Below are 17,804 nucleotides of genomic sequence, written 5' to 3' on the forward strand. Positions count from 1 at the left end.
TTTTCCGGTTGTCAACATTGTCAACCAATACCACAAGGAAAAAGGGGCACGTCCCTATGGGTCCTGGGCGACCTCATCAGGCCGACGTGGCGGGTCTGGAAGCCGAGTTTCTCCAGCTGCCGCTGTAGGAACGCCGGTTCCATCTTCAGCGGCAGGTGGCGAAAAACGTCCTTCAGCTGCTTCAGCTGTTCCGTGCTCTGCGTGAAGCAGTTCCACTTCTCGGTCTTACAGAGCTGCATGAGCTTTCCCATGCTCCTCTATGCATTCTGCTCTGGCCTTGTAAGTATCCGTCCCCGCGATCGTCTTTTTCGGTTTTACGACGGAGTAGAGCCTCTCTCTCAGCTCACTATAGCCCTCACTCCACTGGATGGTAATCAGCGGCGGGCGGCGGGGCGGTTTCGTCGCCTTAGTCGGCGTGGTCCCGTCCCCGTCTGTCTCGGCTACTTTCGGCAGATCTGCAAGACCGGTTTGCAGCCTCGACCTGTTCGGGCGTCACCAGTTCGAACGACCTGGCTATCGCTGTGAGGCGCAGGGAGGGCGCGATGAAGCCTTCTTCTTCAGGCTTCCTCGGCGGTGCGGACGTCCTGCGACGTACCCTCTTCTTCTGGCTGGCGCGACCGGAACTTACCTGGGAGGAGGGAGAGTCCTCTACGGCCACGGCTGGGCGCTTCCGCGAGATTTGCTCGACTGTGCAGGCTCGTCGGGTGTTGCCAGCCTGGACGTTGGCGAGGGCGTGGCGGCTTCTGTAGCCGGCACGGATGGTGCGACTGCGGGCGCGGCAGCTGTCGTAGCGACTGCGACATGCAATTACCTGGCGCGACCCAGAGTTATCAGGGAACGGAGTCTCGTAAGTACCTCCTCCCTGTCCGCTTCGGTGCCCACGGCCAAGCGTTGCATGCAGATGCAACTCTCCTTGGGGGTCAGCCTGGCGATGGCGACGGAAAATTCCTCCTTTGTCAGGGGGATCGGCGGCTCGATGCCTCGTCGTCTTCCTGAGAGTGTGCGGGCGCGGCGCCGCCCGTTCGCGGAAATTTCCGGGTCCATTCGGCGGCAGCGAGCATCACTCTCGCTCGTCGTCTTCGTCGGTGGTGCGGGGCCAGACGCTGCCGTCGTCCGGGAAACCTCCCTTGGACCGCTCTCTGCCACACCCTGCGTCTCGCCGGAGCGATCGTCTCGTTTCGGCTCCGCCTCCATGTCGTAACCCCCAACACGACACTTCTTTAGAAAGCCACGACAGTTTTTGCTCTCTTAGAAGGGGGGGGGGGGTCACGCCACGTGGATTTTGCCACACGAGTCCCTAAAGGCCCTTGCAGGCTATTGTCGAATATGAAAAATAGAAACGCTGGCGAACGAGAACACGTAAGGCGAGTAGCCAAATGCGCGAACCCGCTCAACCGGTCGCTACAAGATCACGAGCGAGAGATTGACCTCGGCAGCGTCAGCACAGAGCGTCCGCACACTTCGGCAGCCACAGCGCGAGTGGTGCAGAACGTGGTTATCGCTGTGCGACAGTGACGAGTGTCACGGGGGAGGGGTGCGGTAAATAGCGAGAACAATGGACTGATTGTGAGGGATAGAAATGGTGCCTAATCCTCGTTAATCGATTCACAACGATTAAAAAAAATCTTATAAAATAAATAATATCTGCTTATGGAACTAAGCCGCAGCTTCGATCCAAAGAGCAGCATGTGGCTCCCGAGCCGGAGGTTGCCGACCTCGGACCTAGGCCTTTCAAATAAAAGTATTTGGTTCAGCACACTCTGGCGCACAAACTGAAACCATTATCACCTAGCTAAACATATTCCTTAATACATCGTTAATTGCTCGAAGTTATTGATCGCAAGTTAAAAAAAAACTCACTTTTTGAACAATAGTTTCCCACAAAAGGAGTAATTTCTCAGCCTTAATACTTTTGTGCTATTACACTACATAATATAGTTACTTGTTATAGAGTATGAATAGTAAGAATCGTATACTTTAAAAATAACACTATTTTAAAATGATTTTTTGACTTTTTCATTTTTTTGGCCTGAAGTGTCTTTGTTGGGGGACAAGATAAAATCTGAAAGTTATGCACTTAATATATCTTTATGATATCAAACGTCAGTATTAATTTCATCTTTGAGATTCAGTTGGAAATTACAAAATAAAATTACAAATATGAGTCGAAAATACGCTTCTTAACGTCTGCGATTTCTAGGCTAATGTAATAAAGTATGTCAGTTATATAATTAAAACATATCTTTGATTACTTGTTATTTTTTATTGAAAATTAACCAACTAATTACATTGTCTTCTTATCATCTCATTTATTTTTACCACGTCGTTTATAAAACATCTCAGACATTTCTTCACTCATTTTAGGCGTTAGGTTAACGGGGGATGTAAAGGACTTTGGCCCAAAAAATCGATTTTTCAAAAATGTTATTTTCTTGATCTAGACAGTTTAATCTATGTGGTGTATGAATTTGATCGTGATAGCAGCTATAGAAATGCCTTTAAATTGTTAAACTGATTAACTCTGCACTGGCGGCCACTCCCACCTTTTCCGACATTTGGAAAAACTGCTTGCTTCAGCGGAATTTTTGTCAGTGTGAAGGCTATTTTCTTTCGATATCTTTGGCTGACATCTATATTCTGGCTGACATCTATATCTTTGCCTGAAAACTTTCTTGCATGTGGTTTATTTACGTTTTGACAATACCATCACATATTAGTTGGGGAAAGTTGAATTCGCAAACCTTTACGTGGAAGTCAAAATTTATGCATAATAGGTGGTGGAAAAACTGAATTTAGGAAACTGAGGTTTCATGGAAATCGGTTTACCAAAAAAAAAAAAAAAAAAAATAGGAAGCAGCTCGAAATGAAGAACATAAGCTTCAGCATCGAAACTTGGGACAGAAGAATTGTACAGGTACGTGAATGATGTTGATATGGATTCCACTGGATTCAGACTTATTGATTTAGAGTTTCTCCGTCAAGCTATAAAGTTTTCATGTTCATGTGTTGGCTGTAAAAATACGGAATGCGTGATTGTTGTAGAAGAAAGAAGAGTGGGAATAGTTTGTGATTTTAAATTAATTTGTGATTCGTGTGGCTATGAATTTTAATTTTCCTCCTCAAAAAAACTGACACTGGTTCCTCTGAAAGCATTTTTAGATTAGCATATGCACTGAGATGCCTTGGACAGGGCAGGGAAGGAGGTAATTTATCGTGTTGTTTTCTGAACATGCCTCTACCTTGTGCAAGGTTTGAAAAACTACATGAAGACATGTCTGATACTGTAAGTGATACTGCCAAAGTCTCTATGAAGAAAGCAGTGGACGAATTGGCGGAAATAAACCAAAAAGAAATAGATCCTGAGGTAGGTATTCATGACAGTGAATCTCCTACACAGCTGTGTGTGTCTATAGATGGGACCTGGATGAAAAGCGGTCACATGTATGTGTATGGAATTGCATCTGTTATTGGTACTGACTCAAGCAAAGTTTTAGATGTAGAAATTATATCTAAATACTGCCACCAGAGCGCAATAAGGAAAATGTCCAACAATGAAGACAGTGAGAAACTGTGGCAAGAAAAGCATGACGTAGCATGCTCTAAAAATTATAGTGGCTCAAGTGAGGGCATGGAGGCTGCTGCAGTTGTGAGAATGTTCTCCAGATCTGAGGACAAGTATGGTGTTAGATATACTAAATACCTTGTTGACGGAGACTCCTCTTCGTTCAAAGCTGTAACAGATAAAAATCCGTACAATACAACAATAGAAAAGTTGGAATGTATTGACCAAATCCAAAAGAGGCTTGGTGGTAGGCTTCGTCATTTGCTGAAAGAGAAGAAAGGTGAAGTACTTGAGGATGGAAAACCACTAGGGGGAAAAGGCAGACTTCTCTGAAAGAAATTGATTCTCTTCAGTTATTTTATGGGAGAGCTATCAGGAAAAACACACATAATTTAGAGGCCATGAGGCGTACTGTGTGGGCAATTTTTTTTCTACAAATTATCCACTGACCAAACACCAATGCGCAATCTGTGTCCGAAAGACGATTGGTGTAAATTTAACACCAAAAATGAGACTTATTCACATAAATACTCATTACCAGAACCTGTTATGAATCTGTTAAGCCCACATTCAGGTTTTTTGCAAACCCTGATTTATTGAGGAAGTGTCTTCACGGAAAGACACAAAATGCAAATGAAAGCCTCAATAACGCAATTTGGATTAGATGCTCAAAACGGACATTCTTTGGACTTGAAGTACTCAAGACAGGTGTTTAAGATGCAGTTTTATATTACATTTAACGGAAGTAATGGTAGACTTGAAGTGATGAAGAGAGTTGGTATAGATCCTGGTGTGTTTACAACAAAAGCATTTTACACCATCGACGACAGCAGGCTAAAGAAAGCTAACAGATCAGTGTCTTACCTGTAAATACAGGCCAGGCAGATTCTAAGAGCAGAGAAGAGAAACCCGGAGGATGAGTGGGGTCAGTATGGAGGGTTTTGAAATTGAGGTGAACTATTACATGTGGAAGTATGAGAAGACATTATTTGAACCTGATTTCTCTGTTTTACATTTTTTACGTTATTAGAAGCCTTTCCTCAAGAAGTATGTGCGCTAATGCTATGAAATTTTCAGGAACTCTTCGCAACGTATTGCTGTCTCCCTGTAACTAAAAAATACGAGATCCTGCAATTACGCTTTGTTTTAGAAAAAGTTAAGTTTGGATGTGCAAAATTACAAACTCTGTTAATAATACAATTTCGACCATAAATTAATAACTGTAGTTCAGTGGTCTTATAACCTTCTCAGAACACTACAATAAAAATTTCAGATGAATTGCATGATTAGAATTTGAGTTATGGATTTTTATAAAAAAGACAATAAAAAAATTAAAAATTCAAATTTCTGGCAAAATGTTAATCCCGCATATTTTATTATATTTTTCCGTTAAAACACAGCTCTTTTGCTTTACAAATTCAAATTCTTAGATTTGTACATTAATAAATACGGCTGTAATGATTTTTTAAATAAATGTTTACAATTTCCGTTACATCTCTCCTTAAAAGTTCGCCCAGTCGCGGTTGTAAATTCTAGGGGGGACAGAGTCTTCAGTACATTTTTAACTGGCATCCAACTTCATCCTCCTCAACGTTTTGAGCGAGGTCCGTAGCCCTGGTGGGTGATAAAATGTAACATGCACAGTTTGGTTTTGACAATCAATACTATTCAACTTCGGCAATTTGCCATTGTTCGTGGTAAACACAAGCCGCTACGTCTTTATTGTGGAGTGTCAGTGGTACAAGTTTTCAACATTAATGAAGATCTTTATCAGGTCTTATACTTGAGCAAGTTACGTGACTGGGGTATAAAACAATGGAAAGATCTACGCCTTTAATCTTCTGAAAAGTGTTGAATCTTTCCTCCAAGATATTGACGTATTGCAATTCATCTGAAATTTTTATTGTAGTGTTCTGAGAAGGTTATAAGACCACTGAACTACAGTTGTTAATTTATGGTCGAAATTGTATTATTAACAGAGTTTGTAATTTTGCACATCCAAACTTAACTTTTTCTAAAAATCAGAACGTAATTGCAGGATCTCGTATTTTTTAGTTATTTCCTCACATTGTACGAAAAATTTGGTAATTCCTTGAGCTGTCAAGATGCCGTTTTCGGAGGTCCGCTGCAGAATAGCTTTTGTGACAGCTCAATTTCTTGCATCTTCGACGCCATCACACGCGGTCTTCCCATGGCGTGATGTGAAAAAGTGTCATCCACATCAGGTTCAAAATCTTCTTTGTGAAAGGAGACGTTAATAATATTTTTTGTTTTTAAACTGGCTTGCAGCACCAACAGAGAAGTAGATCAGTTTGTTTAGGGAAGGATTATCCTGTTAATGTGGTCCGTTAATTGCAGGTGAAAAGCTTGCACTTCCGTCGTGTATATTCAAGGTGGTCACTTATGACACAAAAATTGTGACACTAGTTTACCTTGATCTTTATAACAGGACACAAATGGATGAACTGTGACCTGCCTATTGGATTCTGTCTCGGGTTCTTCGGCCGACGTTCATCTAATGATTTTACTGGCGTTACGCCAGCACGAGTGGCTAGCATTGTCAAAGCTTCACCCTCCATTGCCGGTGGTGAACTGGAGCCGAGCTCGTGGCCGCAGACTATATGTACCTGGCGCGCCAACGTCCAAGGGCTTCCCCGCGGTCATTTCCGGTGCGGTTCTCCTCTTGCTACCTGCGACGGTTGTTCGCTCCAGTACGGGAAGCCGGGATCCGTTAACCTTAAGGTTTTTCTCTTTCTTGTTGAAACTGTTCGCGTGTTTTTGTATTTCTTCAGCTTCTCTGAACAAGCGCGTGTGATAGTGCTTCTCTACAGCCAGAACTTCCGTGTCGGCGAATTTTATTACGTGGTCGGTCTCAAGGCGTGCTCTGCCACGGTCGATTTCTCCACCTGCCCCAACCTGCAATGTCGCTTATGTTCTTTGATCCTGGTGTTGTTTGATCGTCCAGTCATTCCGATATAAACTTTTCCGCATGTACATGGTATACGATATATTCCCGACATTCCTTTGCCGATCTAAGACACTCTTTGATCTTCGTTGTCGGTTTGAAAATCATCTTTACGCCGTGTTTGAGCAATATAAGGCCGATTCTGTCCGTCACTCTGGGACGAGCTTTGTGGTGTCTTGCGGGAAAATTGAACCAATGTGCTCCAGAGCGTCACTGAGTGGCACTTACGTAATCAAAGAAACAACATCGAAGCTGACCAGGATGTCGTTTGGTGAAAGTTTCAGTTTCTTCAGCTTCTCAATGAAATGTCCTGAGTCCTTTATGTATGTGTCGTTCTGCCCCACGTGTGGCTGGTGCAGAGAGGCCAAGTGGTTTGTCAGATTATACGTCGATGAGCCAGGAGCTCTAACAATCGGTCTTAGTGGAACGTTGCTCTTATGGATCTTGGGCAATCCATACAGCCGAGGTGGAAGGCCTTCTGTGTTGCGTAGGTTCCTATGCCGACAGACATACAGAGAAACCTGAGCAACACACAAGCCCTACTACCCCGGCTATATCGATTACCCAAGATCCATTTCATTGAGAAGCTGAAGAAACAAACTTGCACCAAACGACATCCTGGTCAGCTTCGATGTTGTTGCTTTGCTTACGAAAGTGCCACTCAGTGACGCTCTGGAGCACATCGGTTCCATTTAACCGCAAGACATCACAAAGATCTTCCATGCATGTCTCACCACGAGCTATTTCACGTGGAATGGCGATTTCTACGAACAGCTGCAAGGCGTCGCCATGGGTAGTCCTCTCAGTCCAGTGGTGGCCAACTTCTTCATGGAACAATTCGAAGCACAGGCACTGGACTTGGCGACTTGCAAACCTAAGGTGTGGTACAGGTACGTCGATGATACTTTCGTTGTGTGGAGCCGTGGCGAAGAACAGCTCGGTGACTTCCTAAGACATTTGAACAGCCTCCATGCCAACATGAAATTTACCATGGAAGTAGAAAAGGACAAAAAACTGCCATTTCTAGATGTGAAGATCACAAGGGATGGTGAAAACTTGTGACACAGCGTGTATCAAAAACAGACACACACGGACCGATACCTGCACAAACTATCAAACCACCAACCGAGCCAGAAAAGAGGCATGATTAATACGGTCGTAACGCGAGCAGGACGAATATGTGAGCCGCAACACCACAGACGCGAAATACAATTCCTGGAAAGTGTTCTGAGGAGCAATGTTATATTAGAAGTATAACAGAGCCAAACACTCGGCAAAGTAAGGAATCAGAAAAAGAAATGTCGGATAAGACCTTTCTGCCATACATTCCCAGAGTGACGGAAAGAATCGGCCTTATATTGCTCAAACACGGAGTAAAGATGATTTTCAAACCGACATGGAAGGTCAAAGAGTGTCTTAGATCGGCGAAGGAGAAAAGGGACCCACTTGCAATGTCGGGAATATACAGTATATCATGTACATGCGGAAAAGTTTATGTCGGAATGACTGGACGATCAATCAACACCAGGATCAAAAAACATAAGCGACATTGCAGGTTGGGGCAGGTGGAGAAATCGGCCGTGGCTGAGCACGCACTGAATGAGACCGACCACGTAAGAAAATTCGCCGACACGGAAGTTCTGGCTGTAGAGAAGTACTATCACACGCGCTTGTTCAGATAAGCTGTACAAAGAAGAACGCTTTAAAAAGGGGTGATTTTTAACTCAAGGTTGTGCTCGCCCTCATTCAGCTGAAAAATAATCGGGTGCAGTCAGATTCTTGCTTTTGAGTCGCTGGAGGGCCCACACTCCAATCATGACAAGGTCGAAGAGTTTTCACCTTTTGGTCCGATGAAGATGAGCCTGCATGAGTCCCATTTTGCGCTGTATTAAATGGTTGTCGAGCCTGTGCAAGAACGGTTAATGGTTGTCCACAATATCATAAAGCTTCCTCCAAGACGGAACTAGGAAGCTTGTCAAGAAATGTATCAGCTTCAGAGAGACTGAGTGAGATTATGCAGAGAAATTATGTTACATGCAATATTTTCCCCAAAACAACATTTCTTTTAAAAAGTTGCCCTTAGTTTTAGACTTGCCATGATATCTCAGAGGCAGATTGTTTCGTTAATATGCTCCCGACAACGGATACTATTGTTCGAATTAAGCGGATATGTAGATTCTAAATACCGCAGAAATGTGCACAGGCTGTCAGACTGCCTTAAAGAGCTCACATACTTACTGTAAATGAAACGCAGTGAAGACCTGTTCCACAATATAAAATTTTGAGAAAGACAAAATTTATGTACCAAGGTGTTACTAGTTAATGAATTCTATGATCAGTACATGAAGGGAGTTCTTAACGTAGAATACACGATCGTAGAAAAACAAAATAAGAAATCGCTAATCAGAATGTTTGGTTTGATAAAATTACTTAGTAGCGATATCTTTCGAATAACGTGTGCTCATCACAAGGCCATAGTCAAAATGTTACAGACTCTATTATGCTGTATTAGTAGTTAACAAAATTAAATTTGTTTGAGATGACTGCTGGTGTATAGCCTTCAAAATCTGCATTTCCACTACTTCTTTGCAATTAGACGAGACCTAACTATGCTATACGTGTCATAAGCGTGACTGCTCTGAATGAAGTAATATAGCGTATCGTGCGTCGATCAACAATGTATAAGATCAACAATATTTCTCTGTAGGTGGAGCGTTTCCTGACTCAGGTGACCTCCGACCACGTGGCCCTGACGGGACTCAACTTCTTTCCCGTCACTCGCACGCTGCTGCTCACGGTAAGGTAAATCCCATTGCTCAACTACGTTACTTATGAGAATATTCGCATTTTGTTCAGGGCTTTAGAATGAAGATGACGTCCGCGGATCATTCCATTTCCCTGTTACCATAAATCGTCCCTACTCCACACATTTTCCCGACAGTTGAAGCTTACAATAATATTGTGTTTCCTATGGCCAGAAGTCTTTTCACAGCTTCCACGCTATTAAACTGTGGAAACCTGCCCGCTGATTGAATATTAATGGAATAACTTCAGTAATGAAGCTTTAGGAAAGGGAAATGCGCCAGGGAGGCAGTTCACATGTTAGGCTTCATAATGTAAGACATAGGAATCACGATACTATCGTAGTATTTGTCATCTTTGAAAAGCTTTTCGACAATTTAAAATGGCGTGAATTATTCGAACTCCTCAGAAAACAGGTATAAGTCATAGGAAAAGACGGGTGATATACAGAGTAATACAGAGAAAGAGACGCACCAAGACAGAATTATCCGAATGGGACGGAAAACGGTAGACCTGATGTTGTTGTTGTTGTTGTGGTCTTCAGTCCTGAGACTAGTTTGATGCAGCTCTCCATGCCACTCTATCCTGTGCAAGCTGCTTCATCTCCCAGTACGTACTGCTTAGTGTATTCATCTCTTGGTCTCCCTCTACGATTTTTACCCTGCGCGCTCCCCTCCAATACTAAATTGGTGATCCCTTGATGCCTCAGAACATGTCCTACCAAACGATCCCTTCTTCTAGTCAAGATGTGCCACAAACTCCTCTTCTCCCCAACCCTATTCAGTACATCCTCATTAGTTATGTGATCTACCCATCTAATCTTCAGCATTCTTCTGTAGCACCACATTTCGAAAGCTTCTATTCTCTTCTTGTCCAAACTATTTATCGTCCATGTTTCACTTCCACACATGGCTACACTCCATAGAAATACTTTGAGAAACGACTTCCTGACACTTAAATCAGTACTCGATGTTAACAAATTTCTCTTCTTCAGAAACGCTTTCCTTGCCACTGCCTGTCTACATTTTATATCCTCTCTACTTCGACCATCATCAGTTATTTTGCTCCCCAAATAGCAAAACTCCTTTACTACTTTAAGTGTCTCATTTCCTAATCTAATTCCCTCAGCATCACCCGGCTTAATTTGACTACATTCCATTATCATCGTATTGCTTTTGTTGACGTTCATCTTATATCCTCCTTTGCTGTCTGTGACAGAATTACAATGTCATCGGCGAACCTTAAAGTTTTTATTTCTTCTCCATGGATTTTAATACCTACTCCGAATTTTTATTTTGTTTCCTTTACTGCTTGCTCAATATACAGATTGAATAACATCGGGCAGAGGCTACACCTCTCTCTCACTCCCTTCCCAACCACTGCTTCTCTTTCATGTCCCTCAACTCTTATAACTGCCATCTGGTTTCTGTACAAATTTTAAATAGCCTTTCGCTCCCTATATTTTACCCCTGCCACCTTCAGAATTTGAAAGAGAGTATTCCAGTCAACATTGTCAAAAGCTTTCTCTAAGTCTATAAATGCTAGAAACGTACGTTTGCCTTTTCTTAATCTAGCTTCTGAGGTAAGCCGTAGGGTCAGTATTGCCTCACGTGTTGCAACATTTCTACAGAATCCAAACTGATCTTCCCCGAGGTTGGCTTCTACCAGTTTTTCCATTCGTCTGTAAAGAATTCACGTTAGTATTTTGCAGCCGTGGCCTATTAAACTGACAGTTCGGTAATTTTCACACCTGTGAACACCTGCTTTCTTTGGGATTGGAATTATTATATTCTTCTTGAAGTCTGAGGGTATTTCGCCTGTCTCATACATTTTGCTCACCAGATGGTAGAAATTTGTCAGGACTGGGTCTCCCAAGGCTGTCAGTAGTTCTAATGGAATGTTGTCTACTCCCGGGGCCTTGTTTCGACTTAGGTCTTTCAATGTTCTGTCAAACTCTTCATGCAGTTTCATATCTCCCATTTCATCTTCGTCTACATCCTCTTCCATTCCCATAATATTGCCCTCAAGTACATCGCCCTTGTATAGACCCTCTATATGCTCCTTCCACCTTTCTGCTTTCCCTTCTTTGCTTAGAATTTGGTTTCCATCTGAGCTCTTGATATTCATACAAGTGGTTCTCTTTTCTCCAAAGGTCTCTTTAATTTTCCTTCATCCCTCAAAGCTACCCATTCTTCTTCTACTGTATTTCTTTCCCCCATTCTTATCAATTTTCCGTTATGCTCTCCATGAAACTCTGTACAACCTCTGGTTTAGTCAGTTTATCCAGGTCCCATCTCCTTAACATTGCCACCTTTTTGCAGTTTCTTCAGTTTTAATCTACAGTTCATAACCAATAGTTTGTGGTCAGAGTCCACATCTGCCCCTGGATATGTCTTACAATTTAAAACCTAGTTCCTAAATCTCTGTCTTACCATTATATAATCTATCTGAAACCTGTCAGTATCTCCAGGCTTCTTCCATGTATACAACCTTCTTTTATGATTCTTGAACCAAGTGTTAGCTATGATTAAGTTATGCTCTGTGCAAAATTCTACCAGGCGGCTTCCTCTTTCATTTCTTACCCCCAGACCATATTCACCTACTACGTTTCCTTCTCGTCCTTTTCCTACTATCGAATTCCAGTCACCCATGACTATTAAATTTTCGTCTCCCTTCACTATCTGAATAATTTCTTTTATCTCATCATACATTTCTTCAATTTCTTCGTCATCTGCAGAGCTAGTTGGCATATAAACTTGTACCACTGTAGTAGGCGTGGGCTTCGTGTCTATCTTGGCCACAATAAGGCGTTCACTATGCTGTTTGTACTAGCTTACCCGCACTCCTATTTTTTTATTCATTATTAAACCTACTCCTGCATTACCCCTATTTGATTTTGTATTTATAACCCTGTATTCGTCTGACCAAAAGTCTTGTTCCTCCTGCCACCGAACTTCACTAATTCCCACTATATCTAACTTTAACCTATCCATTTCCCTTTTCAAATTTTCTAATCTACCTGCCCGATTAAGAGATCTGACATTCCTCGCTCCGATCCGTAGAACGCCAGTTTTCTTTCTCCTGATAACGACGTCCTCTTGAGTAGTCCCCGCCCGGAGATCCGAATGGGGAACTATTTTACCTCCGGAATGTTTTAGCCAAGAGGACGCCATCATTTTTTAAACATACAGTAAAGCTGCATGTACATCTTGTATAGAAATCAAATGATTCAATTTCAGAAAAAATTCGACCATTTGTTCAAGAGAAACAACGGAACTAATTGAGCAATTCAATAACGCATTTGTCCACCTATGGTCCTTATGCAAGCAATTATTCGGCTTGGTATTGATTGAAAGAGTTGTTGGATATCGTCCTGAGAGATATCGTGCTAAAGTCTGTCCAATTTGCACGTTAGATCGTCAAAATCCCGAGGTTGCGGCCCATAGTGCTCCAAACGTTCTCAAAGGGGGAGCGATTCGGCGACGTGGCTGGGCCATGTGGGGCTTGGCAAGCACGAATACACGCAGTAGAGTCTTTCGCCGGTGTGGGCGGGCATTATCTTGATGGAATGTAAACCCATGATGGATTACCACAAAAAGCAACAAAACGGGGCAAAGAATATCGTCGACGTACCGCTGTGCTGTACGAGTGCAGCGGATGACAAGCAAAGGGGCCCTGCTACGAACAGAAATCGCGTCCCAAACGATTGCCCCCGATTGTCGGGCCGTATGGACGGGCGGCAGCCAGTTTGGTATCGCACCGTTCTCTGCGGCGTATCTAGACCCGTCTTCACTGGTAATCGACCAGTTCAAACCGGGGCTCATTACTCAAGGCAATTCTGCTCTAGTCGATGAGATACCAGGCCGAAGACGTGTTTGGGAACGGCCCGGACAGAAGTGGAATACCAGCCCGTCTGACACGCTCCATAGGTCCCGACAATCAGGAGCGGTGGTTTGGGGTGCGATTTCTTTTCATAGCAGGGCCCCTTTGGTTATCATCCGCTACACCGTTACAGCACAGCGGTGCCTTGACGACATTCTTCGTCCCGTTTTATTGCCTTTCATGGCAAGCCATCCTAGGCTTAGCGTGCGTGCCAAACCGTACCTTGACCAGCAAGGTCACCGGATTTCTCCCCAGCTGAGACCGCTTCGAGCATTATGGGCAGGGTCCGCCAACAAGCTCGGGATTTTCACGATCTAACGTGCCAATTGAACAGAATGTGGCACGACATCGTTCAGGGGGACATACAACAACTCCGTCAATCAATGCGAAACCGAATGAATGCTTGTATTACGGCCAGAGGTGGACCAACGCCTTACCGAGATGCCCTGTTTGTGAAGCTCTTTCTTTTGGATAAATCATCCAATTTTTTCTGAAATTGTAATCATTTGTTTGTCTGAACATATACATTACATCTATCGATTTGCGTTCCATTCAGACAATTCCTTCGTAGTGCGTCTTTTTTTTATCTTACGATGTATTTCCATGGCGGTGGGACATGTTTATTAAACTTTCATCCTTATGCAAGTCTATTTTCAGTGGCGGTAAGATTGGTGGCAGCTAGTCAGTGGGCGTCCTGCTGAATGGTCACATGACACATCACTTCTCGAGATGCATACTTTTCTAACGCCTGGAAACGTGTCGTAGGGAGGTTTTACATAAGACAGGAAAGATCCATTAACTGCTGAAGGGAGGCTGAATGCTCACCAATACGTGGCAATAATGATAAACAGCCTGAGCAATGTCCGAATTCCTTACGGACGTGCCTCGTCCCTAAACTTGTCAGCCAAATAGCATGTCTGGAATGTAATGGGAAGATATGTACTTTCACAGCAGCCTCCAGCAACAACTCTTCATTTTCTAACATGGTGTGTTTCAGGCACGGCAAGAAATTCCTCAAGATAAAAGTCAGATGCTATTTGCTTTCTTACCGCAACGAATGCAAGAGTGTAATGGTGGCTATGGTTGTCGCACCTCATATTGATGTAGATGATAGAAACCACTTCCGAATTAAATAAAAGTTTATCCATGTAATAGCTGTTACTTGATGGACATCGCCACCAAGTTTGATGAATATCAGATTAGTGCTTCACTGTGTGACACGTTCCACTTCCGTCAGCGCATATGGACTGAATTAAACTTGCTGAAATGATGTAAATACAGTCCGTAGCGAAATACTCCACATATCGACTGGATATCAAATTTTGACATCCATTCGTTTCGGAATCCAGTCACGTTTTCTTAGGTGTACTGGACGTCGCTCTCGCTTGCCTGTGGTGTAAACACTATGAGTGCGGGCCTTTAGTCTCATGTGAATGACGGCAAACCGACCCACGCCCATCTCCTAGTGCCTGAAAATCTGCGATTTGTTAAGCCACTGCCTCTTTTGTCAATAATACAAATAATGCTGCTTCTATGCTCCTTGCACTAGTTGAGCGTTTGTTGCTGATGAGTTCACGTAATTTTGTTGCCGCGTCTTCGGTTTTATGACTTTAGTGTATTTACTAGCCAAATGATTTGATAAAAAAAACTGACTCTGTTTCAGGTGGCAGGTACTATTGTGACCTACGAAATTGTTCTTGTGCAACTAAATGCGTCATCTGACGTAGCAGACGTTGCTGGCGAAGAATCTGGAAACAGGACTGCCCTTTGCGAAACGTTACGACTCTAAGCTGTCCGCTCATCCTTAATAAAAATCTTGATCAATGAAAATTAAAATAAATCGTGAAAAAGTGTCTGATCTCTAGGAAGTACAATCGTGTATCCGTCTAAACTACAATAAAATAATTGTTTGCACAAAAATATTTTTTTATTACAATTCCACAACATGTCCTGATCTTCGCATTGAAAATTCTTCATCCTTTTTCAGTTCAATCAGGGCCATCTCTTTCACAGATTTACTGTGGATTTCTGGATAACGCAACGCTAATTACCTACCACACTTACCGTGTACTTTCCTAACGTTTCATAAACGGACCATTATTTATATATATCCTTTGTTAGATGGTCAATAGTCTCCAAGAGAATTCAGTCTTTGGGTATCATTATTTAGTGAAATCATCTTTTCATTATCTTGACAGGCTCGTGAAATATTGTGTGTATGAATTACTAAACGTCACCTGCTCCTTACTATCATAGCGTTGTCTGCGATAATGTTTATTCCAATCATCGTCCAAAAATACACTAAAATTAATTTAACGAGCGTAAGCAGTTTATTAAAGTATCCAGAGATACAATATTCTGGAATAAGAAGAAATGAAGTAATGAAGTGTTTGAAAGCAGTATTCCTGGAAGGAATGATTCCACTCGTCTCTCGCATTCTTCCAGCAATCGTAATATTAACTTATATTTTACTCGCTATTAAGGTTTTGAATCAAAATTAGATGTGAAAAAAGAGGATAATGCCTTCTTGCATAGACATTTTCTATTGTTACTACAATTTGTATCAAAAACTGGGCTGAATGTGTGGCGGTGATTGAAAGTTAGTGCCGCGCCTGGCTTCGAACCCGCATATCTTCCTTAATCATCAGGCAGCTTTTAGGACTTTTTTCCACTTTTACCCCGCCTTAGTGTAGTTATAATCGCCTTTTTCGGCGACAGTCAAACACAAAAAAATATTATTTTTTCATGGTAGTGTAGTTATAGCGGCTATTCGTGGAAAACAGAGATAGTAAAATAAAGGGAAAATTGAAAAATACCATCTACTACGTTTGTAGCATTTTCGTTTGGTCATTGCACATTTCAAAGCAATATATTTTTAACCACGGCTTTCTGTTGTTATGCAAAGACCTTCATTGCGATTTGATCTCTCCAGAAACCCCTATCTGTTAATTTAGTTGATTTCTTTTGGCTCTGACATCTCAGTGAAGCAATTCCCGCAAGTTCAACGTACACAACTCTCAAAGATGAAAGTATTCTTATCTGGAACTCGTTCTCACTTATATACAAAACCAGTGAAATACCCTTGGGCTAAGGGCTTTCTGGATAGCAATATTTCTTGTGGAACAGAATTTTTCCTTGGGAAACAGTCTTCTTAGAAGTTAGGGACAAAACATAGTGTCATCTACTATGGCGGGGAAAGGAATGTAGATATGAAATTCTTAATAGGGGATGGAAATAACAAAATGAGTGACATATATGAGGTTCATTCAAAAGAAACGTGGTCAGTGCGTCTACCTTTGCCTTACACGTAAGGTGGCACCATGTAACTGCGGCTGTAGTGGCGCCATCTATCAGTAGAGAGACTGACGCGTGCGCACCGTTTGATGTTGCATAGCGCCAGCGGGGTTTCGCGCCCAAGAGGGAGTGATCGCACAAGTTATCGTCCACTACCGAACGTGCAGGCGAGTAAGCAGGAACGACGAGGAGTGACTCGATTTTTGGCGGCGGGGGGAGTTAGCGGCCCTGAAATGTAGCGACAGATGAAGGCTGTGTACGGTGAGCACAGTCTGAGTCGTTCAAGTGTTGTGGAATGGCGAAAACGATTCCTCGAGGAGCGCGATGCTGGAACGCGATGCTCGCCCTTTACGGGCTCATCGTGCCATCACACCGGAAATGGTTGCAGAAGTGAATGCTTTAGTCTTTGACAACCGCAGAATCGCCGAGGACGAGATCCATCGGTTATTGGGCTCCGCCCACACCACAACTCATCAACACTTGAACTTTCGAAAAATCTTTGCGCAGTGGGCTCCACACCAACTGACCGCCGAACAGCGCAGTACTCGAATGGCGTTGTCTTTGAGTCATATGCAACGTTATCATGAGGAAGAATGCGGCTTTCTGTCGCGTGTTGTCACAGATGACGCAACATGGTGTCACCATTTTCAACCGGAAAGCAAACGCACGACGAAGTGTGTGGCTGGGTCCAGGTCTGGATCCGACAGCAACCTACTAGCTTCTTCAAGGAAGGAATCGACCGGCTGGTGTCGCAATTGGATAAATGTGCCAACAGTTTTGGTGACTTTTTTTATGTGTACTGTGTATAATTACATTTTTGAGTTAGTAAAATCGTTACCGTTACTTTAGAGATCGGGTTTCATTTGAATGCCCTTTATACAGGGTGTTACAAAAAGGTACGGCAAAACTCTCAGGAAACATTCCTCACACACAAATAAAGAAAAGATGTTATGTGGACATGTGTCCGGAAGCGCTTAATTTCCATGTTAGAGCTCATTTTAGTTTCGTCAGTATGTACTGTACTTCCTCGATTCACCGCCAGGTGGCCCAATTGAAGGAAGGTAATGTTGACTTCGGTGCTTGTGTTGACATGCGACCATTGCTCTACAGTACTAGCATCAAGCACATCAGTACGTAGCAGCAACAGGTTAGTGTTCATCACGAACGTGGTTTTGCAGTCTGTGCAATGTTTACAAATGCGGAGTTGGCAGATGCCCATTTGATGCATGGATTAGCACGGGGAAATAGCCGTGCCGCGGTACGTTTGTATCGAGACAGATTTCCAGAACGAAGGTGTCC

The 17,804-nt window shown here is 43.0% G+C and overlaps 1 protein-coding gene across 1 annotated transcript in view; it reads left to right on the forward strand.

Moving 5' to 3' along the window:
- Positions 1 to 15,081, forward strand: part of LOC126458642 (gustatory receptor 5a for trehalose-like) — a 190,649-nt gene extending 175,568 nt beyond the window's left edge. The window contains exons 8-9 of the mRNA XM_050095809.1: positions 9,235 to 9,324; positions 14,875 to 15,081. Of these exons, the coding sequence (XP_049951766.1) occupies positions 9,235 to 9,324; positions 14,875 to 15,000 (216 nt within the window). The 3' untranslated portion in view covers positions 15,001 to 15,081. The remainder of the gene's footprint in view (positions 1 to 9,234; positions 9,325 to 14,874) is intronic.
- The last annotated feature ends 2,723 nt before the right edge of the window (positions 15,082 to 17,804 follow it).

The sequence above is a fragment of the Schistocerca serialis genome, chromosome 2 (assembly GCF_023864345.2).
Source record: "Schistocerca serialis cubense isolate TAMUIC-IGC-003099 chromosome 2, iqSchSeri2.2, whole genome shotgun sequence".
In the NCBI taxonomy this organism is placed as follows: Eukaryota; Metazoa; Arthropoda; class Insecta; order Orthoptera; family Acrididae; genus Schistocerca; species Schistocerca serialis.